Here is a 24,782-nt window from a genome sequence, read left to right as displayed (position 1 = left end):
TGCTATGTTAGGTCATTTTTTTATGTTGTATATCACCACGCAATGTTGTATGTCATCACGCGATGTCGTATGTCATGATGTAATATTGTATGTCATCATTTGATGATGTTCTTCATCATGTGGAATTGTTGTCATAGTCCAGTTGTTGTTGACAAAGTCCAGTGTTGTTGTCATAGGCAAGTGTTGTTGTCATTATCCAGTGTTGTTGTCAAGTCCAGTTGTTGTTGACATAGTCCAGTAATTTTTTCATAGTCCAGTGTTGTTTTCATAGTCCAGTGTTGTTGTCAATTTAGTTTTGTTGTCAAAGCTGGGTGTCGTTGTCATAATCCAGTGGTGTTGTCAAAGCCCTGTATCTTTAATCATCTAGTGGTGTTTAACTGGCATTCTATGCGCGTCGTGTGTTATTTTCCATCCAACTTTTTTAAAATGAACTTTAAAAAATTAAATTTTCATTGAATTTGACCACTACTTATTCGAAGGCATGTAAGAAATGGAGTGAAATAAAAATGAACAGTGAAATTGAAGGTGAATGAATACTACTTTTATTTTAATATCTGTAGAAGTAGTGGTATTCTTTGTCCTGGTGCATGTGGACTTACGTGTACAGCCTAGTACAGAATCAGACTTACGTGTACAGCCTAGTACAGAATCAGACTTACGTGTACAGCCTAGTACAGAATCAGACTTACGTGTACAGCCTAGTACAGAATCAGACTTACGTGTACAGCCTAGTACAGAATCAGACTTACGTGTACAGCCTAGTACAGAATCAGACTTACGTGTACAGCCTAGTACAGAATCAGACTTACGTGTACAGCCTAGTACAGAATCAGACCTACGTGTACAGCCTAGTACAGAATCAACTGTCAATGTTTTTGTTTGACTTCGTTACAGCAATGATGATACAAATATATATTCGAACAATAAAATGTTTGTTTGTTTGTTTGTTTGGTGTTTTTTTTTTTGTTCATGTAGGTATGATCGAGTTTAGCAAACATTGCCGATTTTTTCAGGTGAAAGTTTTGATCGACCAATGTTAGCTGCAGAACTGTAGCGCTCCCGGAAAGAAATATTGACAGACCGGACTGTCAATATTTTTTTCCCGGAGAGCTACAGTTCTGCAGCTAGACCAATATATATATACTGGTTAGAACCGGATCGTGTAGAGTTTTTATAAATCTATGAATTACAATTATATGTTTGAATTCTTAATATTTACATTTTTCAGTGTCTTTTGTCTGTGATAACACTGCGTATAGATTTTGTACTATATAGTCCAATAAATTCATATGACGAATAATTGGGGCGCAAACGGGGTTTGCTTATCCATAATATACTAGTATTCAATATTGAATAGTACTATTGATGAAAAATCTGTAAATATAAGGAAGTTTGGGCTTTATTGAACTTGATCACGCCCCGACCAAATTAGAACCATTTTAACAAGACCTTGGACTTTGGGTTGTTGGTGTCAAACTGCAATGTGACGTAGGTCTGTCTATTTCATTGTTGGCCACTCAGCCTAGGCTCTTTGAAATCAACAAGATTTGTCTGGCTTTTGAGCTAAGACTACTCAATCGGTGTATATTTCACCTGAAACCAGCGTAATTTTTAACTTGTTTAGACGCAAGAAATAGATAGTTACGTCCTACTGAAAGTCCAAGGCCTTGTTAAAATGGTTCTATCACCTCATAAGGCTCATAGGAATGGTTCCTTATTCCTGAAAGAAATACAGCAGGTCGGCATATTTAGACTCCGATGACTTGTAAATGCGTTGAGTGACACGCACGCCCTTGACTGGAGATAAATCTGTCCCGAACCAAAGATCACGAAGTGTTGACTAAATAGTCAGGAGACACTGAAGGGGCCAGTATGTTTAGGTCATGGTTTATCGCTGTGTACAATGAAAATTGCAATATCGATATTTTTAGTGTAAGATTTTGCGAAACATAGTTTAACTTGTTTACAAAAAAAAAATGTCCTGATTGTAGATTTATTGGAAATATTTCCAGTGAATATGATATGTTATATCGATAAAGCAAACGGTCCAAAACGCGTGAACTGTCTCCTAGGAATAGAACAACAATGTCAAAAATATTTATAATATGGCACTTTTAATAAAATGAAATAAACTGACAGAGGTCATGTGTTGCTTGATATGATAAATAGAATGGTCAAAAATGGTTTGGTCTGGCACCAATAAGGAAATTAAAAAAGATTATTTGTTTCCTTTCAAGATGGTTATGCAAGAAAAGAGTAGGGTTTTGAACCATGGGTATTATCTTATTTATTTGTTTACATTGATTTACACACAGCTGGTATTAGAGATGTATTTTTACAAGTCGGACTTTTGCCTTACAGTCGATTTATTATCATACTTGACAATGTGACCGCACACATGGAATAGACTACCCCTGCATGCATGTTCTGTAAATATTAAACGTTACGAACTATACTCCAATAAGTTTTTTAGTAAGAAAATATACGTATTTATCCCGTATTGATTATTATTTTTTGTATTGAAATACGTGTCTAGTGTATAAAAGAATCACATCCCATGCCATCTACATATATATCATGTCTTGAGTACATGTGTACCCACTCGATCATCCGCCTTTATGATCACCCACTGACATGCTCTCTCGGGAAAAAATCAATCAATTTGAGCTATTCAACATAATTTTTAACTAGCAAACATTCTGTCAAAATAATAAAATCAAAAAGAAAAAAAAAGCATGTGAACAAATTAAAAAAAAAAAAACACACCAAAACCTGCGAAGTTGACTTCATGTCACTCCTAAAAACTAATCACTTTCATTTAATTCATTGATCTCAGACACAGGTGATTGATGACAGGATCGACCCCCCACCCCCTCCAAGTATATAGGCCCCCTGGACTTTATTTTTTGTTTATTAGATTAGCCTTTGTGACATATTTCTAACCTGATTTATACATTCATTGCAAAATTATATATATACATAAAACATATTTAAAAATTCAGACCCAATATACATATATAATACAAGCAGCCTGCATTATAGGTAAGAGGGACTGATTTAAAAAAAAAATTGTTTTAGGCAATTGTGGGCAATAAACGAATAAATTAGATTTGAAATATTTCATAGAATTAAAAGATATCGGGGATAATTGGGTCTAAATACTTGGGGTGGGGTGGAAGGAGGGGGTCGATCCTGTCCTCAAGCACCTGTGATCTCGGCGAGTTTATAGTGGATTTCGCTGATGCCGTTTTCACATTTTTATAACGGAACTTCCTACATTGTACACATTGCTACATGTAGTAGTTGAACACCCCCCCCCCCCCTCCTACATCTTAAACGTTATATATATATATATGTTGTTATCGCCGCTACTACGACGTACTTGTGCTTTGGGGGGGGGGGGGGGGGGGGGAATTGCAAATCAGTTCATTATAGGCTTTTTATATTGAAAACAAAAAAGAAATTAGACTTATATATCGATCCAGTGAACATTATTCATTAATTATGCATGATTAAATTAATTTAATGTTCCCAATCTCCACAAACATATCGGTAATTATACAAATTACTGGGAAGGGTTAATTATACATTTAATAATGACTCATTGTTTATAACGTCACGTCTGAGTAGTCACAAAAACACGATCGATCCAAGCACCTGCATTATTTACACTTCTCCCATGACGACGACGCCGCTTTCTATTTTCATCCAATCAAAACACAGGAAATCCACATCTCCGATAAATCAGGAACCCGACTTCCTGTGTACACAATGCAACAGAACGACTTTAAATAGACCAACTTTTATTTATTGACAGGTTTTTAAGTAGAATTAGGTCAACAATCTCGTTGGGCGAATCAATTCATAATGATTTAAGCTCAAATTCTATTCTTTTCGCTTTGGATACGCAGTGACTTTCAATTTCATACAGCAAAGTAACACGATTTTTTTGTCGGCGGCCAGCTGCCACGATTTGAGGAATCCACCACACAATGGGCGACTTCACATACGACGAGGATGGGAACCCCGTGCCTCGGCTTGACGAGTGTTATGAAGACCGATTCTCGGATTACGTCGACGTCACCAATCCATTCGTCATCAAGGGAGACGGATTTGACGTCACGCTGTCTCTGTCTCGTGGGATGCTTAGCTGGACCTCCGTCAGTGCTAAAGGTAGGGAAACTGTACAGGTGGGGGAGGTCAAGGTTATTGTGGTCGGGATGTGGAAGGTCTCAATATATGATAATTGAGGTGGGGAGGTCAATAACCTTTTTGGTCGGGATATGATTGGTCTCAATATATACTTGAGCGTAAAGGGGAGGTGTATATAATTCAAATTTATTATAAACTGTCCCAAGGAAATATGTAAACGCTGTGACCATTGGATCGAGCGCAGATTTAACACAGTGCTGTTTGATTTTTGTAGAACAAAATCCATTTGAAACGCACACAGTATGATCCGCCTGGTTGCCTATTCAAATCATAAGCCAAAGTGTATCTAAACGTCACGTGCTCAGTCTACACATTCCCAGGGCCGGAAGAAATTTTTTTGGCCTTAGTACCCCTGATTCAACTTTTATTTTTCACTGATTTTCTTATATATACGTGTTACCATTAATCCGCGCTTCGCGAGGCGGGCTTTGCCCGCCTCTCTCTGCGCTCAGTATTAATGCTGCACATTTAATAGATGATTTTAAATAAAGATACACAGGTACTGAAATCATTTGTTTTGTAATAAATAACACAATGTGTATCTGGTGAAAATTCCCATCTCGGGAATACCTAGTATTATGCTGAACTTTAAATGACCATCTGATTCAATAGCGTATTGATTTATCCCCACCATCTCACTACAGATAACCTGTATGTGTATTTAACGCACGGAGATTTAATCAGTATTATTTTGTCTGTAGATAAAGGACACCCAAAACATAAGGGATATAGGATATCAGACCTGCAGTCTTTTGCATAAATCTGTTCCTTATTGATAGCAATTGTTGTTCGCTATAAAACAAGATGTAACAATATTCTGTGTGGGGTCACCTTAGCATGATTAAAATTACACCACCATTGGTAATAATCCCATTTCTTGGTGAATTTTTTAATCTTAAAAATTTCTTTGGATTGTGACTACAAAAAAGTGTCAATAAAAATAAAATTGGTTGTATAACCATGTAAAATTCATAATGATTGGAATTTTAAGTGAACTTTTTGCTTTGTTTTGTTTTTACTTTCCATAATTTTAATGAAATCAAAGCATAATGGAAGATTAAAGGATTGAAAAAAAATTTAATTTATTTACCATAAAATTTAGATAAGTTTGTAAAAATTCAAAAAATTAATAATTTGATTTTTATAAAACATGTAGTGTTTTTCTTACCTCCAGTAAAAAAGAGCAAGATCCCACTTCCTGGAACAGCCAAGCTTACAAAGGGGACGGTGGACCTTCCACTGAAGGACGTGTACGGGGTACAGATCAAGCGTAAGCGGACCAAGGGTCAGCCGGAGGGGGAGGGGCTGTGTCAGGGCTTCATTGTCTATACTTACTACTCGTTCGGACCGAACTGTTGGAAGGACCTGGTGATAGACTTTGATCATCCCAGTGAATCTCTGTGCAATAAATACTATGACGGAATCAAGGAGTTCATCACAGGTAGAACATTTGAATGGATAATACTGTAAATTTCTAATTAAATGCGAGGAATAAATATCTGCATAAAATCGTGAGAAGCACATTTCGCGAATTTTAAAATCTCAGTTTTATTGTTCAGACATTTGTAAACTACATGAATCTATGATAAAATTTAAGCATTTACGATTTAATGTTCTCGCAATTTGATGGAATAAGGTTGAATCGCGGAAAAATAAGGAATCTACAGTAAATAGTTATACATCTAGGCTTTCTTTCTCTCAGAAAATTGATAAAAAAAAGATCAATCATATCATTTTCCAAACCATGATGCATTGAGAACTAGTGCTTATCTCATGGTTCCAAGCAGATGAGAGTCTCTGACTCTCCGTGGATGGGACACCAGTGTAGGTGGCTACCAGTTGAAGCTGCAAGGACTGAGACATTTATGCAGAATAAATGCTTTTTCCAAGGACCAAAAATCCAAGTGATTACAGTTGGGCTTGAACCAGCGACCTTTGGATTCCTGACCTAAAAATTTTGACCTCTGAGCTATGCGCTCCAATCAGATATTATGAAGTAACATTTTTTTTCATTCATTTACAGATTTCCCTGGGCGACCTCACTCGCTGAAGATTTTCATGCAGACCCATGCTGGCAACCAGAATGGGAGACAACTCTTTATCAACAAGATCCTGCCCATGTTTAAGGGGGCCAGTATGAGTGTAGATTTCCTAGGTATGCTGCAATTACTCTCATCATTGTTCACTGGGGACCAATGTTTGTGGCTTTTGTTGGTAACCCTTGCCCACGAACTTTCTTCCCCACGAAGCTATACGCAATCATTTGTTTTATATCATATTTTAATATGAAAAATATGAAAATTATCCTGATTACACCACCAACAAAATTACGTCCCCACGAACCAGGAAAATTTTGGCTACCCACGAACATTGACCCCCATGAATAAAAAGGGATGAAATATGAATGTTCATGTAGAGTTTCTGTATACACGGAAATATTCGCCCATGTTTTATTTTCTCCCCTTTTGCTCTCTTTGTTATTTAAGTAATTTAAGACTGGGGGAGTTCTAATTTCCCATATAATATACCTCTTTTAATACAGCTGTGTCTATTTTCGGATTTTGATTTGAAATTTGTGAAATTCATTTTATTGAATGAAATTAAATGAGAAATTTAAAACATTACACATGTACATTGATGTATGTACAGTGCTAAAATGTTCTAGATTTTATTTTACGATTTCAGAGATCCAACATTCCGAGCATGTAAAACAGGAGATGATTCACATAAACATTGACGACTACGATTGGTGAGTCCTGTACACCGTAAAAGTGGTTACTTATGCAGGGGGTTAACCGTTAAGTCTGCGTTTTGTACAATACTTGTGGGTATTAAATGCACAGTTGTATGGGCGGATGGTTATTTCAAACACTGGTTTGAATTTAAGTCTTCAAAGACCTGAATGCATTAAATTCGATCACCCTGATATGGTATACCGGTAATATCCCTTCATTGAATATGCTTGCAGACACAATATGAAACTCATTATGCTATATAGTGTATGGTATCAAATTATTGCTTAATGAGGAGAAACCAACTTTTCACCTAACGCAAGAATTTAATCAAAAGGACAGAGAGACTAACACCATTTTAATCACAAGGAGATCAAAATCAATGGCTGATCCATACCAATCTCATTCATATTTAATGGCAGCATCAGCCACCTGTGTGTTACCTGCTTGTTTACCTGTGTAACTTTATGACCATGTCATAATATCAGGGGACCAGTACTTAATAACTGTACAAGCTCTGCTTCTGATGCTGATGGAGTTTGAATACCCCCGACTTGCTCCTTGTTTATCTCTGTATAATTGTGAGTGTCGGTCTCTGTTAATCATGGTTAATTGTGAACTGATCATGTCTGTCTACATGATATTTGACAGTCAGTAAAATTATATTATTATATTAAAACTCCCATTGTTGATTGAGGCCATTAAGAGCCGCGAGATGGACTACTTCAGCAGGTACCCTGAGGGGTGCCGACCTTATCTACCAAACAAGACTTATGATAACTAGGTCTTTGGAACAAGAAAGATACTAAGGAGTAATCTGAGTTTTTTTGCCTTGAATAAGAACTTTTTCACATAAAAGGGATTTTTTCCCTTATTTTTTGTATGAAGTTGATATTAACTTCTTATGTCTGTTGATCGATGTATTGTGGAAGTATGGGTTTTATATATATTTATTTATGTTACAGTATTTCTTTAGCAGTTTTGTTGCTATAAATCTTACTTAGTTTCTGATGCAGCATTGTTGCAATGGTTTATTTGTCTATTTCTGTTGCAGTATTTTTTAATATTTTTTTCTCTATTTCAATAGCAGTATTGTTGCTTTAGATTCTTCATTTCTGTTTGAGTATTGTTGCTATAGATTTTTCATTTCTGTTGCAGCATTGTTTCTATGAATTATTTTTTTCTATTGTCGCTAAATTGTTGCTTTATATATTTATTTTTGTTGCAGCATTGTTGCTATGGGGGGAGATGGGACTGCTTCCAAAGTGGTGTCTGGACTTCTCACGGCAACACAGAATCGGAACGACGTAGAAGTACGACAGGGATTCACCCCGGCTAAACCACAAATGCCTGTTGGAATCATTCCCACAGGTCAGGGTCAATTAGATGTTTGTCTTATCATAATTAGTGTAGGGAACATTAACCAATTTTTAAACTCTGACTAGATGTGACAGTTAAAATGTTTATACAGTCATATAACATTAACTATATCAAATTGAACTATATTTTATTTTTTTTATTTAGGTTCCACCAATCATATTGCTCGTTCTGTCATGGGTTTGGCTGATCCCATCACTGCTGTTCTTTATATTTTATTGGGTAAGTTAGGATCAAAAAGTTATGTAGTTAATAAATGATGTGCGCACATATTACATGTAGTAATAACAATCATATTTATGTCTATTTGAGCTATTTTTAGAAGCTCATTGACTTTTGTAATGTTTTCAACATCTAAATCACCTGTCATAAAATTCTGGAAATGACTCTAGTTTCAAGTGAAATATGGAATGGTAATTCAGGCACAGTTTAGTGGTTGATTTCTTAGAGCCAGCGTCTAGATTGCTAACAGTGAAAGAGATCTACTTCATTTTGACTCTGACAAAAGCCCATGGCCTTGTTTAATGGCTAGATCTATGATGATATATTAATATATAGATTTCAAAGATAGGAGACCATCCAATCAGGGTTCTTGTTACATATCACAGGTTACAGTGTAAGCCAATCAGAAATCTTGTTACATGTTACAGGTTACAGGTTACAACGTTAGCCAGTCGGGGATCATGTTTCATGTTACAAGTTACAATGTAAGCCAATCACAGATCTTATTACATATCACAGGTTACAATGTGCCAGTAGATGTGTGTTCAGTGTTCAGTGAGGATAAGCTCCTTCAGTGGAACTTTGCTTGCCAGTATGGATTTGGTGCTAATGCTCTGCAGTACGCCAACAAATACCGCCGCAGTCTGCTGCCAAAGAGTGTAGACGCCGCGATCTATAAAGCCTCCACCAAGAAAAAACTCCAGTAAGCCACCGCCAAGTTCAGAAATTATCTCTATGTACTGTAAAACACGCTTATAACGAAGTACCAGGGACAGGCAATTGTGTTTCATCATAAGAAAAATTTGTTATAACCAGCAAGTTTACATGTAATAAAGTCATGGGGGATGAAAATTATTTTGCTGTATGCGGCAATTCATTATAAACGTGTTGGCTATAACCGTGTTTTACTGTACTGTAAATGCATCAGATCTGGTGCTGTTTTGCTTTTGTATTCAGCAACTCTGACAAAAGCCGATTTTGGCTAAATCTGCTGAGTTACTTAGATGTTACCCACTGATGTATATTATTTTATACATTCTGCAAGGCACTTTATTTGATCTTTGTTAAATTGTTGCAAATCTTTATGTTCCACAAAATATGGAATAACATATTTACACAAACAAGTATGGTAGACTCAAAATACTGATGCAGTCTTATGTTAACGAACACATGCAGAGTAAATGAGTCTTAATTAACATAATTAAAGCCTCCAACTGATCCATGTTTTTGTCGTCCATTAGTCCCTATGATTGTGACGTAGAGTACATCCCAGCAGAAAGGAAACGCAGAGAGGACTCTGACCGAGTCTGCCTACAGGGGTAATTAATGTCATTTAATTCTCTTGTATATCGATTCACTATTGTTTTAACTGAGTAAAATATTCATTGCAATGTGCTAGAGACAAATAATTTTGTTTTAGAAATGATTTGTTTTAAGAATATTTAGAAAACTATCTCAGAATAGGGGAAATTTATAAGACTTTAGTAAAAGCTGAAATTATAAATTCATTATAAGCCTCTTTAGAAGCTTGAATGTAAAAATCTTACAAAATTTTGATATGGGATTTGACCACGTGACCTACGGTACCGGTATTTATATCCAGATAGACATCCAAAAATGATACCTTATTTCTTAAATATCATATCAATAGTAGAATTAAACACTTTCATCACGAGGTGTCACGTCTGTTACAGCTGCAGTGTTTGCTGGAACGAGGAAGTGAAAGAAGACGAAGAAGAGGAATGTCTGGTTCAGCCGTTCAACCCGCTAAATAACTCAAATAACAGTGATACGTTTGTGGGTAAGTTTAAAGTGTGTAACACTGAAATAACACAAATAACAGTGTAACACTAAAATAACTCAAATAAAAGTGTAACACTTAAATAACACAAATAACAGTGTAACACTTAAATAACACAAATAACAGTGTAACACTAAAATAACACAAATTACAGTGTAACACTAAAATAACTCAAATAACAGCGTAACACTAAAATAACATAAATTACAGTGTAACACTAAAATAACTGAAATAAAAGTGTAACACTTAAATAACATAAATTACAGTGTAACACTAAAGTAACTGAAATAAAAGTGTAACACTAAAATAACATAAATTACAGTGTAACACTAAAATAACAGAAATTACAGTGTAACACTAAAATAACATAAATTACAGTGTAACACTAAAATAACTGAAATAAAAGTGTAACACTAAAATAACATAAATTACAGTGTAACATTAAAATAACTAAAATAAAAGTGTAACACTAAAATAACTCAAATAACATCAACATATATGTAGATTATTGTTATGATGTATAACACTAAATAACTCAAATAGTAGTGCTACATTTGCAAGTAATTTAACAAGTATATAACACATATAAATCTATTAACAGTAAACACTAAATAATTCAAATAACAGTGGCATGTGTTGCAGTTAAGATAATAGTGTAAAATGCTTGATAACTCGGGGACTATAAGAGTAATATCATCCGTAGATAAGAGCATGGTGTATATGCAAGGCTCCATACCCCTCTACTGTAAATTCCTTATTTTACGCAAGTACTTAATTTCGCGATTCCACTGTTGTGTATCAAATTGCGAGAAGATAAAATCGCGATCACTAATTTTTGGTTATGATTTCCCTAAGTTCAAAAGAGTCTAAAAATTAAAATCCGCGATTTTACGTGGAAATTAATTCTGAGGAAATTAATTCCTCGTGTTTTATTAGGAATTTACAGTATTGCTACTTGCATGATAAAGGGCTGAATAGTTATAATATTTTGATTGGTAACGTTTTGATGAGTGTGACAATACCTCTCTGTTATAGATCTATCCAAGGATGAGAGCCCCTGGAAGGTGTGTAAGGGTTCGTTTCTACAGGTGGGTCTGTTCTGCATACCTGCCAGGTGTGAGTTTGCTCCCCAGGGACTCAGCAAGTTCTCCCACCTGAACGATGGCTGTATGGAACTGGTCCTCGTCAAAGACATCAACAGAAAGGACTTCATCCGCTTCCTCAAGCGCAATGGAAACTCCAAAAACCAGGTACGCTTGTGTTGATATCTCTGTCAACTCCAAAAACCAGGTAGGCTTGTGTTGATATCTCTGTCAGCTCCAAAAACCAGGTAGGCTTGTGTTGATATCTCTGTCAACTCCAAAAACCAGGTAGGCTTGTGTTGATATCTGTCAACTCCAAAAACCAGGTACGCTTGTGTTGATATCTCTGTCAACTCCAAAAACCAGGTAGGCTTGTGTTGATATCTGTCAACTCCAAAAACCAGGTAGGCTTGTGTTGATATCTGTCAGCTCCAAAAACCAGGTAGGCTTGTGTTGATATCTCTGTCAACTCCAAAAACCAGGTAGGCTTGTGTTGATATCTCTGTCAACTCCAAAAACCAGGTACGCTCGTGTTGATATCTCTGTCAACTCCAAAAACCAGGTAGGCTTGTGTTGATATCTCTGTCAACTCCAAAAACCAGGTAGGCTTGTGTTGATATCTCTGTCAACTCCAAAAACCAGGTAGGCTTGTGTTAATATCTCTGTCAACTCCAAGGACCTCGTACTCATCTGTTGATATCACTATAATAACTACTCTAATAACAGGAAATACTCATGTAATTGTACTTATAAAATCACTCACTACTAAAAAAAACCCAGTGGTGTTGATATCACCAACAACTCTTCATGCTCTAATTGCTAGTTATATACTTGTGTTGATATAACACTCACTTCTAAAAAAACCTGGAGAGGATATATATACATAGGCTATGCCTGTTGTCCAAACCTATCGAATTTATTCGATAAAATATGTTTTAATTGATTAAAAACTTGGTACAGCTGATTTTGATGTCACAAAAACCTATATGGTCCAATGCACACTTTGCACAAGTTGTTCTCCTTTGCGGGGTTAACCCAAAGGTCAAAAGGGGAAAAACAACTTTTCCCTTCTTTATACAACCAAATATTTGGGAGCCCTATGAAGAAATCTCTTGGAATTTGATTCATGCCTTCCATGTGTCGGTTGCCCCAACTTGGGGCAATCCAAATTCACAGTGGAAACAGATTTCTAATGCCAAATGACCAAGTTAAAACCCTCTAAACTACAAAGGGTACAGTCTATATATTTGGCTTGAAAATTTGAACGTTCCTAATTTATACATCTAAGTAAAGAATTTTTTCTTCTCTGGGAGATTGTTATTATTGTAAAAAAATACTAGCCAAATCATCGAGCCTTTTATTTTTTTATATTTTTGACCCATATACAGCATATTCCTAATTGTTAAACTGCTATAATTATATAATGATTTTTATCTTCTGTTACTCTAGTTTGATTTTCCCTTTGTGGAAGTAATTCGCGTCAAAGAAGTGAAATTTCGACCACGCATTCCAATGGGATGGAAACACACGGACAGAAAATTCCACGAAATTCAGTATAGGATGTCAAAATTGGAAAAACAAGCCTCTAGGGGAAGTCAGGTTCTGGAATTAGACGATGAAGACGAGGATGATAGAGATAATGATAGCATGGTGAAAAGTCCATTGGACGAAATGAGTGATTTTGATTCCGAAGATGAAGATGATGACAATTCAAAAGACTCCAAAGCTGGAGACAGCAGAAAGGTTTGTATCCAATTAGCTGCTGGTCTGTAGTTCCTGGTCTGAAAAAAATTTGGTCATCCATCCAAATTTTTTCAGACAGGGAACACACTACTTTAGCTTTTCATGCAACAAGCTACCGTACATCTGGTAATTTTTGCAATGATATAATTTTTGGTTTTTTCACGATCACTTTAAAATCGTGAAACATTGAATACGCAGAAATTATATCTTTTAATTTTTTCATTATGGCAGTTTTAAAATCGCAAGAAATGACTGAGGCAAATTAAAATTGCTATATATTTTCCCCACTTTTGCAAATTTTATGACACGTGAAAAAACGTATTTAATCATTTAATATCTAATATATTTCTTGCATACAATGTAAATACAAACAGTGAGTCTGGAAAATAATCATATTATAATTTTTTGGTATCACAATTTTAACTTTTGGGAAACAATTTAAAGGGACTTGGACACAATTTGACTTAAAATTTGTTTTTCCATTTTCAATGTTTATACTGATAAATATAGAAGTTTATTATACTATGTCAAAATTTGACACTCAAATATCAAGTTATAAGCAAGATACAGAGTTCATAAATCTTTGTTTTGTAAACAAAGCTCGAATATAGTCATTTTTACATATGTGTTGTATTGGTGTAAGTTTCAATCAAATGTATCTTTCTTTTGTTGATAATAGTATTTATGAAGATATTGAATTAGTTTAAATTGTTTTTACATGTCATTTTGTCTAAGAAATGGTCAAATTCTACATTACATTTTTTGTAAACAACTATAAGACTCAAGCTTTGTTTACATAACTATCAATTCTTACCTCTGTATCTCGCTTGTAACTTGACTTTAACATTTAATATTTTGGTCAATCATTTAAAATGCTCTAGTAAACCATTTTATACATAAAAAATGAAAATAAAATTTTTGATCTCAAATCGTGTCCAAGTCCCTTTAACTATTTTTGACACAGTCTTTTGTATAAACACATTCAATTAATTTTTTTGTGACAATATTTAACTTCCTATGCCACAGTGAAATATCTTGTGACACAGTTGAAGGGTTTGTGACAACTCTTTTTTGACTCAGTTCAACATTTTGTGTCACATAAATTTAAACTTGCTTGTTGTGACACGGTTTAGTTGTTTCCTGTAATACATTTGAAACAGTAATTTTTTGTGACACAGTTAAAAATTTTTGTGACACGGTTAAATTTTTTTGTGACACAGAGTTCTGCAGACAGCAACAGGAGTTCCCAGAAACAGTACATAAACAACAACAATGTCATCGTTAACTCCGCCCACCAGGACCGCGTTCTGATTGGTCCTCAGTATCGCATGACCTTCGCTGAACAAGACCGTATGAAGCGTAAAAACAAACAGATCAAGAAAGAAGAGAAAGCAAAGGCGCGAGAGGAAAGACTCCTCAGAACGAAGTGGAACCTGGATAATGACCTCATTAATAAACATGAGCTGGATTTTAGGTAGAGTATTCAAATGAGGGGATGAATATGCATGAGCAGGTTTTTATGTAGCCTATGGGTCTTTCAAAGAAGTAATGAATAAATACTAGATACTTTTTCAGAATATTTTTAAAATAATAAATAAACATGGGCTGAAATTAAAGTAGGATTTTAAAATAATATGATAAATCAATTCAGGAAGGGTATTTTAATGAAATATAGAATAAACATGAGTATCATTTTTGGAAGGTAATGTGAATTATTTAAACAGTTTTGTACAACTGTATACTAGGTATATTCTTGATAACATAAAGTACTCTCATGACTTTGATTTTGCACTTCAGAGTTCATCACGGCTTACTCTCAATATGTGGGCGGGGTATCGCACCAGACTCTATATTCCAGGATTATGGCTGCCTGCCAATCACAAGATAGCTACCATAGCAACTCCAATCAGATGTCACCTAGGTCTGTCAGTCTTCTGAATGTTTGAGAGCATTGCATTTACAGCATTGTTAGTCATCTTATAGTTATTCATGGATTTCAAAGGAAATTAGAACATTTCATGCCATCTAGTTAGTAGTGTTTCATTAAATTGCTCAAAAGAAAAGATGTCAACAAATTTGACTTCAGTCAGTATTATTAAGTCAGCTGAAGAATTTTGGTGATCAGTTAGTCAACTTCTTTTAACCCAATTTTGTTTGTATAACTAAATGCAGCATCATTGCCAGCGTTTTATGTGTTTGTAACAGAATTTTGTGTGTTATAGTCTCTGTAGCACGAGAGCTTTTGGAAGATTCTTTGTAATTCTATAAGGTCATCCTAGAAATTAACATTAACTGCATTAATTATATCCATCTTTTAAATAGTTAGATTTTTTTATACAATCATGTAGAATATAATTACAAGTTATTAACATAGTCACAATGAGTGTATGACTGTGTTTATGCTACAACTAATGGTAACTGATTTACTTGCTTTGAAGTTAATCAGTGCATCAATTTATTTTTTCATGTTTGCTTTTACTCCTGATGAAGAGCAGTTATGGCAATGAACTTGCATAATTTTAGTTTTATATATTGATTTTATACATTATTTATCTAAGATTAGAGATGTTGCTGGTGTGACTTATACTGTGTTGAAACCTTATTTATTTGTGGATTAAGTTTATATAATTAATTGTGATATATTTTATCTCATCTGTGGTGCAATGTGGCTATGCAATCGAATTATCTGATAGATGTATAGTAACTATAGGCATTTAGAAGAGGCTGTTAAAGCACAGTGTGGAATTACGATAGCATGACATCGTATCTATATGCTGTTGCTATATATGCAGTTAGACCAGGCTATTTTGGTACAATATATAATGGCACCAACCTTACCTTGTATTTGTAGATACATCTATAATAAAAAGTTAGAACTCGTCTGGCAATTTCTGTACATGATGGGTTGATAATATCTGATTTATGTAAAATTTCAAGTAGAAGTCAGTACAAGCTAATCGGAACATGTGAAAAAGCAATATTCTGATACATATACATGTAGAGATCTAGCTTTTTGTACTACGTACATGTACATTTGTATACATGTCTTCATAATTTTACAAAGCTATATCTTGACCCATCCATGCAGTAAACATCAGCTAACGAGGCTGGAAATTAATTAATAACCCATTAGATCTGCCCCAAGATTTTGATGATCATCTTTGCATGGCCATTAAATAATTTGAATATTCTTCCATATCTTAAAACGAAGCTCTTCAACCTGGGGAGATTTATATAGTTTAAAAATGGCCACGTAACCATGCATCCAGGCCTCGTATGGGGCCGATGTTTGATGGGGGGGTACTAGTATACCTTCTATAGTAATTAATGGAAGATGTTACTAGTAAACATTTTGAGATTTTGTACAGTAACTATAGGTTTAATTCTTAAAATTTCATGTTTTAAGGTACAATAGTTTTTAGATCAAAAGACTTTCTAGTCTGAAATATCTGACATTTTCCTGGCTTTTTTTCTTTAATGATTTTGATATTTTACTTGCCTGGAAAACAGTCAAGCAAAATATCAAAATCGTTAAAAAAAGCCAATATTGTTAAAAAAAAAAAAAAAGCCTGGAAAACATCAGATATTTCGGACTAAAAACTGTGTTAGAATTGAGTCTAGATTTTTCATGAAGCAACAGAGTACTTTATACTAGAATGAAAGCATTGAAAATTGACTTTTACAGTTAAATCACTGTTTTTTGTGATTTTTATTTTATTTGAATGTGATGGTAATTGTAGAGAGAAATGTGCTCCCAGTTCATTCATTTAGAATGGGTTACATGAGTAAATTATTATTGTTGATAACATTACATCTATATTGTTCAGATCTGAGATGATTTTAATCTGTGTTTTGTCTACAATGATTTCCTATAGTGCTGACTGATGTATGTAGTTATAGTTTAAGGAGGCTAGATGGCCAACACATTAACCAATACATACTGTGGAATCATTTAAATTCATGGGGGCCAATTTTCGTGGATTATGACTTTTTTGCTCATTCGTGGGGATGTTATTTCGTGGATGCGTAGCCTACTGTTTCAATAACAAAGATAACTCTTTCTAAAAGTGTTTTCGTTGAGGATATCAATTCGTGAGAGAGGGCTATACCCATGAATCCCATGAAAACTGAGCCACCACGAATTTTAATGATTCCACAGTATACCTGAAATTTTTTGGTTTTGGTTTAATGTCAAGGAGATTTGTTTGCAATCCTTTAAGTTCGATATCCCCTTCAAACAGGTTTTCACCAGCAATGTATTCTTGAGGTACATGTATGTACATTTAGATACAATTGTTATACTCAGTCTGGAATGTTAACCATACAAGCAGAGCAAATGTAATTCATTAAGGCACAAAAAAAGGCACTTGATTTATTGAATACACATACATGTAACTATAGGAAAAAACTATAATATTGTGATATTAACCAATCAATTATTGTTAGTCTCATATGTACTTTTTTGATTGTTCCAATACATTTAAGATTTTCAAAAACTTTTTTTTTTGAGTGCAGTTTTGTATTAGCTTGATACCTTTGTTAGATGAAGAAAGTATTTATGGATTCATACAATGAACACTTTATGAATGATTGCAATTGTGTATTAAGTCAAGTTGGTGTAAATGTAGATGAACATGTGTTTGACCTTTTGACCCCTGTTGATATTGTTGTCTGCCAATGATCCAACCCCGTCCATTTATTTCAGAATGAGTCTTTGTTGACACCTATGAGTTTATGTTGTCAATCTTTCAATGAAGAAACATTGTTAATTGATTTAAAGAGTCTATTCCGTCCACATGTACCAAAGACTGACCATGCGCATGTCCAGAACCTCCCCCAAAACCCTCTTGAAAATTCAAAATAATAAAATTTACCTAGTAAAGTTACAAAAAAAAATTTAACCGCCTCTTTTTCTTGAAAATAAAATTACTCCTAGGACCTCCTCCCTCCTTCCGTCCCTGGATAAAAAAGTGAGGATCTGCGCATGCTCGCAGTGTTTGTTTGATTCCTGCTGCTGTATGCCTCGGTTTGTATTTATTTATTATGTTTTATTGGTGTACATTTGCTATTTTTATGCAATCCGTCCATTATTTTGATCGTTGAACAGCTTTTACACGTTTTTCCCTCTGAAACACGATTTGTTTTGTACGCATATATCATCTTTGTACATTATACGTTTTTTTTTCATCATTACGAGTTGTAATTATTTATTTATAATCAGCACCTGTCACGTGATATCGTCTGTAATATTCTGACGCCATGCACAGCAGGTTGCATATCACGTGATTTACAAAGTATTAGTCACATGGCATATGATTTTTCAAAAGAAATGTTTCATTTGTACCATTTTAATCTCGTCTCTTTGAATTAAATGTTTTAAAGATATTTATTTTTCACGTGTATTTATACCGACTAAAATAGTGAACGATTTGAAAGATTTGTTCACAAGAATATAAGCAGTGTCGTGTGTTGTTTGATGTCCAATAAAAAGACATGGCGTGGTGTTTTGTGTCTCGCTTTGATATTGAGGTATTTGTTACATATCTCGGAGAAAGAAAGCGACAACAACAGAACAGAAGCGTGCTTGCTTCATTCTAACTGGGTCCATTGACTTGGACACTGGAGTTCTAATTTGTTTAATTAAGGTGGAATGGGACACCTGTCGATATTAATGTAAATAAAAGAACATTGTACAATCAAAATACTTTCACCTTTTTGAAGATTTTGAAAAGTTATGAACAAATGAAAATAAATATAATGGCCTTTTCAGGATTCGAACTCATGACTTACAGATTCGTAGTTGACGTCTTAACCCATTCTGCTAAGGTAACTGTTACTTGTTTGGGAAAGAAAACATATATTGAATTACATGAATGATTGATTTTATTGTTTATTTCGATAGGACGTACGTCACAATATGGAGGTGTCCCATACCACCTTGAGATACCCCACTACACCAAAAGATAATTAAACTTGTTAAGGCACAACGTCACAAGATGGCGATTTAAATGTTTTGTTGAATTGTTTGCCTCAATCAATTTGGTTGAATAGCATCAGTCATTGTGGTTGTAGTATTGGGCTTCTGAACCGCTGATCACGAGTTTGAATCCACCTTAAGTTTTTGTTCATATTTACTGAAATAACTATTATTTTGTTGATTATTTAAAGTGTTTCGCCTTTTTGACTTAATATACTTCTTATGCATATTGCTATTTTTTATAATTACGTATTTTTGACTGATCTGAGATTTTTCGAGGTGTATTGAACCACCTTGTTATAAGCATGCATGCTGATAGATGTCATATATTGACAATACATCGTATTCTCGTTGAGACATCATCAAATAATATTTATATTACCTTTTTTTTTTTAAAGAAACACATCACTTTCTGAACTGATCGAGGATATATATAGCTTCTATCTTGTTCATATTTTGTTCCCCTTCTCTCTCTCTTTCTGAGGACCCTGAACTTTAGAATACTTCCATCTGTCTCCTAGCCCCCCCTCTCCCGCTCCCTCCACACACCCTCCCTGAACACACACACACCCCTGTACACCCAACCCCCTTTGCACACCTCCAATCCTTTGACCTTTGCCATGCCTTCAGTTCCTGTCTCTTTCTTCATCCTTCTCTCATATACAAATATTCATCAACATTTTCTTTGAGGTGTATACACACAAACTCCATAAACGTGTTCAATGTAACTACACACAAATATCGTCCTAACCCCCCCCCCCCCACCCATTCTACCCCTAACATCCTACTAAACAAATAAAGCCGCTTTGCAAACGGAGCCTGAGACAATGGGTGTGGAATTCGTGTTTATTTTGTCTATCCTACAACGGGGGCCACCGAGACTGGCGTGGTTAGTCCACACTTGCTGCCGTCCACTGTCTGAAGATTGGGGTTGTCACAGCGGGCCTTGGACACGTGACAGCTGAAAGAAGCCACGTGTCAAATTATGTAAAGATTGTTTCCAAGATTTTCAGATTTAGCACGTCAAATTTTTGCACACAGAATTCGATACATTTTGTGTGATCGTGACTAACTTTAATGATATAGTGTCTAATGTTTGTTTTATGGTATGGGAGAGGGTAAATATTGTGGACCGGAAGTGACGACATACCTGCTGTTGTAGATGACTCCGTCAGAGCCACAGAGGGGTGTGACGACAGCGGGACAGTTTATGGAGTCCTTGTTGTGACAGAATACGTTCTGGAAGGCGATTTGTTCCGGACTCAGCGTGGTGGTAGGTGGTGGTGTAGTCCCAGTGGTTCCGGAACCTCCAGTTGCAACACTTCCGGGCATCGTGCTTCCGGCAGCGTTGCCTACTGTCGTCATTGCCATGGTTGTGGAGGTACACTGTCCAGTGTAAGCGGCAGTCAAATCGGTGTACATACAAACGGCGTGCACAAACTTACAGCTAAAACAAGAGACAAATCGGTGTACATACAAACGGCGTGCACAAACTTAAAGCTAAAACAAGAGACAAATCGGTGTACATACAAACGGCGTGCACAAACTTACAGCTAAAACAAGAGACAAATCGGTGTACATACAAACGGCGTGCACAAACTTACAGCTAAAACAAGAGACAAATCATTAAACTGTTAATTAACGTTTTAGCTAATCAATATTCGTCCGATTCCGGGGCAGTTAAGACACAATTTAAAGAATCGCTCGTCATGAATCGCTATTTGCTACTTGAGATTATACTTGCATCTGAAGTAAAGGGTATAACAGAACTCGACTGTGATTTGGGCAACATATTGTTTGATAGACCTTCTAACAGCCTTTGTCATCTTTCACACAAACATTCAATAAACACAAGGAATTATTTCACACTCTCATACCGGTGACTCTTTGAGAGGAGGAATGGCGCTAATCTAAATTTAAACAAACAACACCTATATTCATTAGCTTTGTTCATGGCCCTCAAAGAATTTGAAAAAAAAAATTAATTCACAAATAATAAAAATTAGAGAAAAAATTTCATTAAATTTATAATGTGACAGTATGACTCAGCCCTTTCTATACTTAACTCACTGGTTCAGATTTTGCACACAAGCCCAGTCCATAACTGTATAGTATGGCCCGGCCCTATCTATACAGACCTCACTGGTTCAGATATTGCACACAAGCCCAGTCCATAACTGTATAGTATGGCCCGGTCCTATCTATACTTTACTCACTGGTTCAGATATTGCACACAAGCCCAGTCCATAACTGTATAGTATGGCCCGGTCCTATCTATACTTTACTCACTGGTTGGGATAAGTCACTCCGTCACTCCCACAGACCATCTCGTCTCCGTTGGTCACGTGATGTTGACAGTCGACCATTAGGAGGTCCAGACACTGATGTTTCCCGAAGTGGGCGTCGAGGTTCTGGATTTCCGTGTCGATGTGGGTCTGGGAGTCCGGGTGGTAGTTCCCGCCATGATGGCCATGCTGAGCGCCTAGTAACGAAATTATCATGGTACAAAAGGTAAGAGATGTATAATTATCACGAGAGGAAAAGAAATTTATAATAAAAATATTGAAAATAGCAAATGTTTAATCGTCAACTGACACATTTATAGTCTACATACTTGTATACAGGGAATTATTTTCGCCCATTCCGCTCTCGTTGTCAGCGGGGGAATTTAAAACTGGGCGAATTACACTGTCTCAAATTATCTTTCTTTAATAAATACAACTTTGTCTGGACGAATTCAAGACCGAGCGAAACCGTTAGTAAGTGAAGATGAAGAGCGAAAATAACATGGGGCGAAAATAACCCAGTATACGAATGTTTTATGATTTATTTAATACAAAAAATAGCTTCACACTGATATCGAAATTAGATCATGTAAGTAACGTTTATTTAGTTTGTGTATAGAAGCAATTTTGTCTTTTATGCTGTTTTCATCATCATATGTGACCTTTAACTTGGCGGCTTTAACTCTTAATTTCCAACATCCAAAAATTCAAAAGTTTTGACACTGGCTCGAATAATTTATGACAGGATTTATCAAGCAAAGAAAGACAACTGTTTTCTAGAGAATTGCACTTTGAAGTTGAATTTTAAGTGGGTTTTTATTACAATGTACACTAAGCTATAAATCTTGTTTGTATTTATCTAGAGATTGTTTATGTCTGTTTAGAGTGTACAGTTTGCTTTCTTTGTGAATTGTCCTTTCTGACATATTTTATTTCTTTAATTAAAGCAATATGACTACGTTATTACGTCGTATTGCAGATTTTATTTTTAAGAAATAGAATGTGTCTGAATTAGGGACAGAATATCTACACATAACGGTAAAAATGTCAGTGAGATATTTTGATGAGCGTTAATTTGATTTTGTTTTCTTTCTTTTAAAATTAAAAGATTTTTTTCAGAAATATGCGCCAAATGTCCCTGATATTCTACCACCATTCTCACTCACATTGTAAAACCAGGGTAGGAAAAAAGTAGGGGGTGGCTTTAGACAGGATGACTGAATAACTACAGATACGGAATTTTATTAAGGTGGAATAACATATCACAAAATGGCTGACCTTTGATCGAAACGACGTTTTGTTTTATTAATTAAAAGGATTTTATCGACGGTCACATAACTTATTCCAAAGCCGAGTGGATAAAGTGTCGGGCTTGTGATCCGTACGTCCCGAGTTTGAATAATGCAGGGGCTTTTGTTGTTACTTACTGAATGGAATATTTTAGATATTTATGTTTTGAACCCAAACTGCAAATTGTTCGCTTATTTGACATATATATATGTACGGTTTTTTTATCATTATATTTTTTTTTTATTATCAAATAATTCACTGTTAATTTGAGTGACTTTTTCCAGGTGTGTTATTCCATCTAAAGGAGTAGGGAATCCTTCTTTTAGCATTATAAGGTGATCAAATTCGGTCGGTATGATCACATCCGATAAAGCCCGAAGGGCATTATGATGGATGCAACCACGCCCGACCGTATTTGATCACCTCATATTATTCAAAGAATGGTTCCTTATTACTTATATTTATATGATTTTCAACAATTTTACCATTTAATATTATAACAGTATTTGGCAAAATGTATTGAACTATATATCACAAAATCGATTCGTAGGCAAAGACTCTGGAAAATGTAATTATTACACCATCTGTTTTATTAGTCGGCGAATAATAATTGACTTACTGACAACTCCAATGGTAAAAATGACAAGGAAAGCCTTCATTATGGTGAGAATTGGAAGCGTTGATCTGTGTGCTTGTCGGGATCTATGTTCTCTTATCTTTTACTTCCACGCTGAAGGTCGACGCGTGGACATTAATATTGTACATTTCTCCTTTATCTCAAACAAAATCGGTCAACTCTTGCGTATATAACATATCTATGTGGTAGCCAGCCGTAGTCATATGGTCTTCATATTGTTATGGAATAAGAATTATTGTTTAAAAACATATGTATTTGAAAATCTCAGGTACATGTATTTACGCCGGTGCGTCGATTTACTTAAACTAACCTCTAAATTAAGATTAAAAAAATAAACTTCTCTTTTTTTTAAAATTACCAATCGGGTTCGTCTATTAAAATCAAGTTATTTGATTCATTTTTTTTTCTGTAGACATTCTGATAGGGATGTCGGAAAGGAACATTGATTATACAATAGAAGCATTTTATGAGGAGCTTGGACTTTTTATTGTTGTATCAAAACATCGACGTGACGTAGGCCTGTCTATTTCATTGACTGCTGGCCACTGAGCCATGGCTCTTTGATTGCGTCATGACGTCAGGCATATCTAAGGTTTAAAAGTTACAATCTCCGAAACAGTGCAGACAATGGGACAAGCAATATCATGATATTTCACAAAAAAGATTAACCGATGCATGTTTAAGATGTCAGCATTTACGTTCATAATTGATGAAAATGTTATATGGCATGTAATAACAACAGCGAGCAAGAGTTTTCAAGTAAAAGGGACGGTCACCATGCAGATTTGCCCCCCCCCCTCCACTTTTGTAGGAGCATGCAATAATGAAACTGCAAATAAGGAATTATAATTGAATTGAAGTTACAGTTAGGGGTTTTTCATGAATTTGAAAATTCACCCTTTTTTAATTGCTTGTCAAGATTATTTTGATGAAACTGCCAACATACATTAAAAAACAGTACATGTTTGTATACCCTCTCATATTGCATAAGGTTGGAAGTTTTAAAAAAATGCCTTTCAGTTGATTTTGCAATTAATACAACAAATACAATTTGATAATACGACTATTTACTCTCAAGCTTACATGCACTTATATGATATATGTGCATTCCTTAAAAATTGAATTAATAAAATAAATGAATTTCAAGTGATATATATGTACATGTTCTAGATCGAAGAAAAAACTAACATTTCGTCTTAAATTTGCACGTTCCATTTATAAATTTATGATCAGCAACGAAAATTAAAATTCATTTCTGATAAAATAGCCTAATATGATACGTGCATGCTTCCATTGAATAATTTTGTTTAGTCAGGCAAGCTATTTGGAAAGCTATTACTTGTATCAACAACATTAAAATTATGTTGTTCTCTGATCAGCACGTGCTTCTGGTATGCAGCTATCTATTAATAGATACACTCTGC

At 35.1% G+C, this 24,782-nt stretch overlaps 2 protein-coding genes across 2 annotated transcripts; one reads left to right on the top strand and one right to left on the bottom strand.

Annotated features, from left to right (window-relative positions):
- Positions 1-3,735: 3,735 nt before the first annotated feature.
- Positions 3,736-18,672, top strand: LOC128162489 (ceramide kinase-like protein). The gene is made up of 13 exons (XM_052825722.1): positions 3,736-4,173; positions 5,387-5,653; positions 6,236-6,367; positions 6,898-6,961; positions 8,173-8,315; positions 8,469-8,543; positions 9,063-9,246; positions 9,785-9,862; positions 10,238-10,344; positions 11,380-11,594; positions 12,876-13,169; positions 14,390-14,643; positions 14,967-18,672. The coding sequence occupies exons 1-13, from the start codon at positions 3,993-3,995 to the stop codon at positions 15,055-15,057; spliced, it is 2,085 nt and encodes a 694-aa protein (XP_052681682.1). The 5' UTR covers positions 3,736-3,992; the 3' UTR covers positions 15,058-18,672.
- A 1,306-nt stretch (positions 18,673-19,978) lies between these two features.
- On the bottom strand, positions 19,979-23,481 carry LOC128162500 (agrin-like). Its single transcript, XM_052825734.1, has 4 exons — positions 23,341-23,481; positions 21,436-21,628; positions 20,297-20,593; positions 19,979-20,107 (listed from the first exon to the last, which is right to left on the bottom strand). The coding sequence occupies exons 1-4, from the start codon at positions 23,378-23,380 to the stop codon at positions 20,002-20,004; spliced, it is 636 nt and encodes a 211-aa protein (XP_052681694.1). The 5' UTR covers positions 23,381-23,481; the 3' UTR covers positions 19,979-20,001.
- Between the last annotated feature and the right edge of the window lie 1,301 nt (positions 23,482-24,782).

The sequence above is a fragment of the Crassostrea angulata genome, chromosome 9 (genome assembly GCF_025612915.1).
Source record: "Crassostrea angulata isolate pt1a10 chromosome 9, ASM2561291v2, whole genome shotgun sequence".
In the NCBI taxonomy this organism is placed as follows: Eukaryota; Metazoa; Mollusca; class Bivalvia; order Ostreida; family Ostreidae; genus Magallana; species Magallana angulata.
This window is presented reverse-complemented; position numbering and strand designations above follow the sequence as displayed.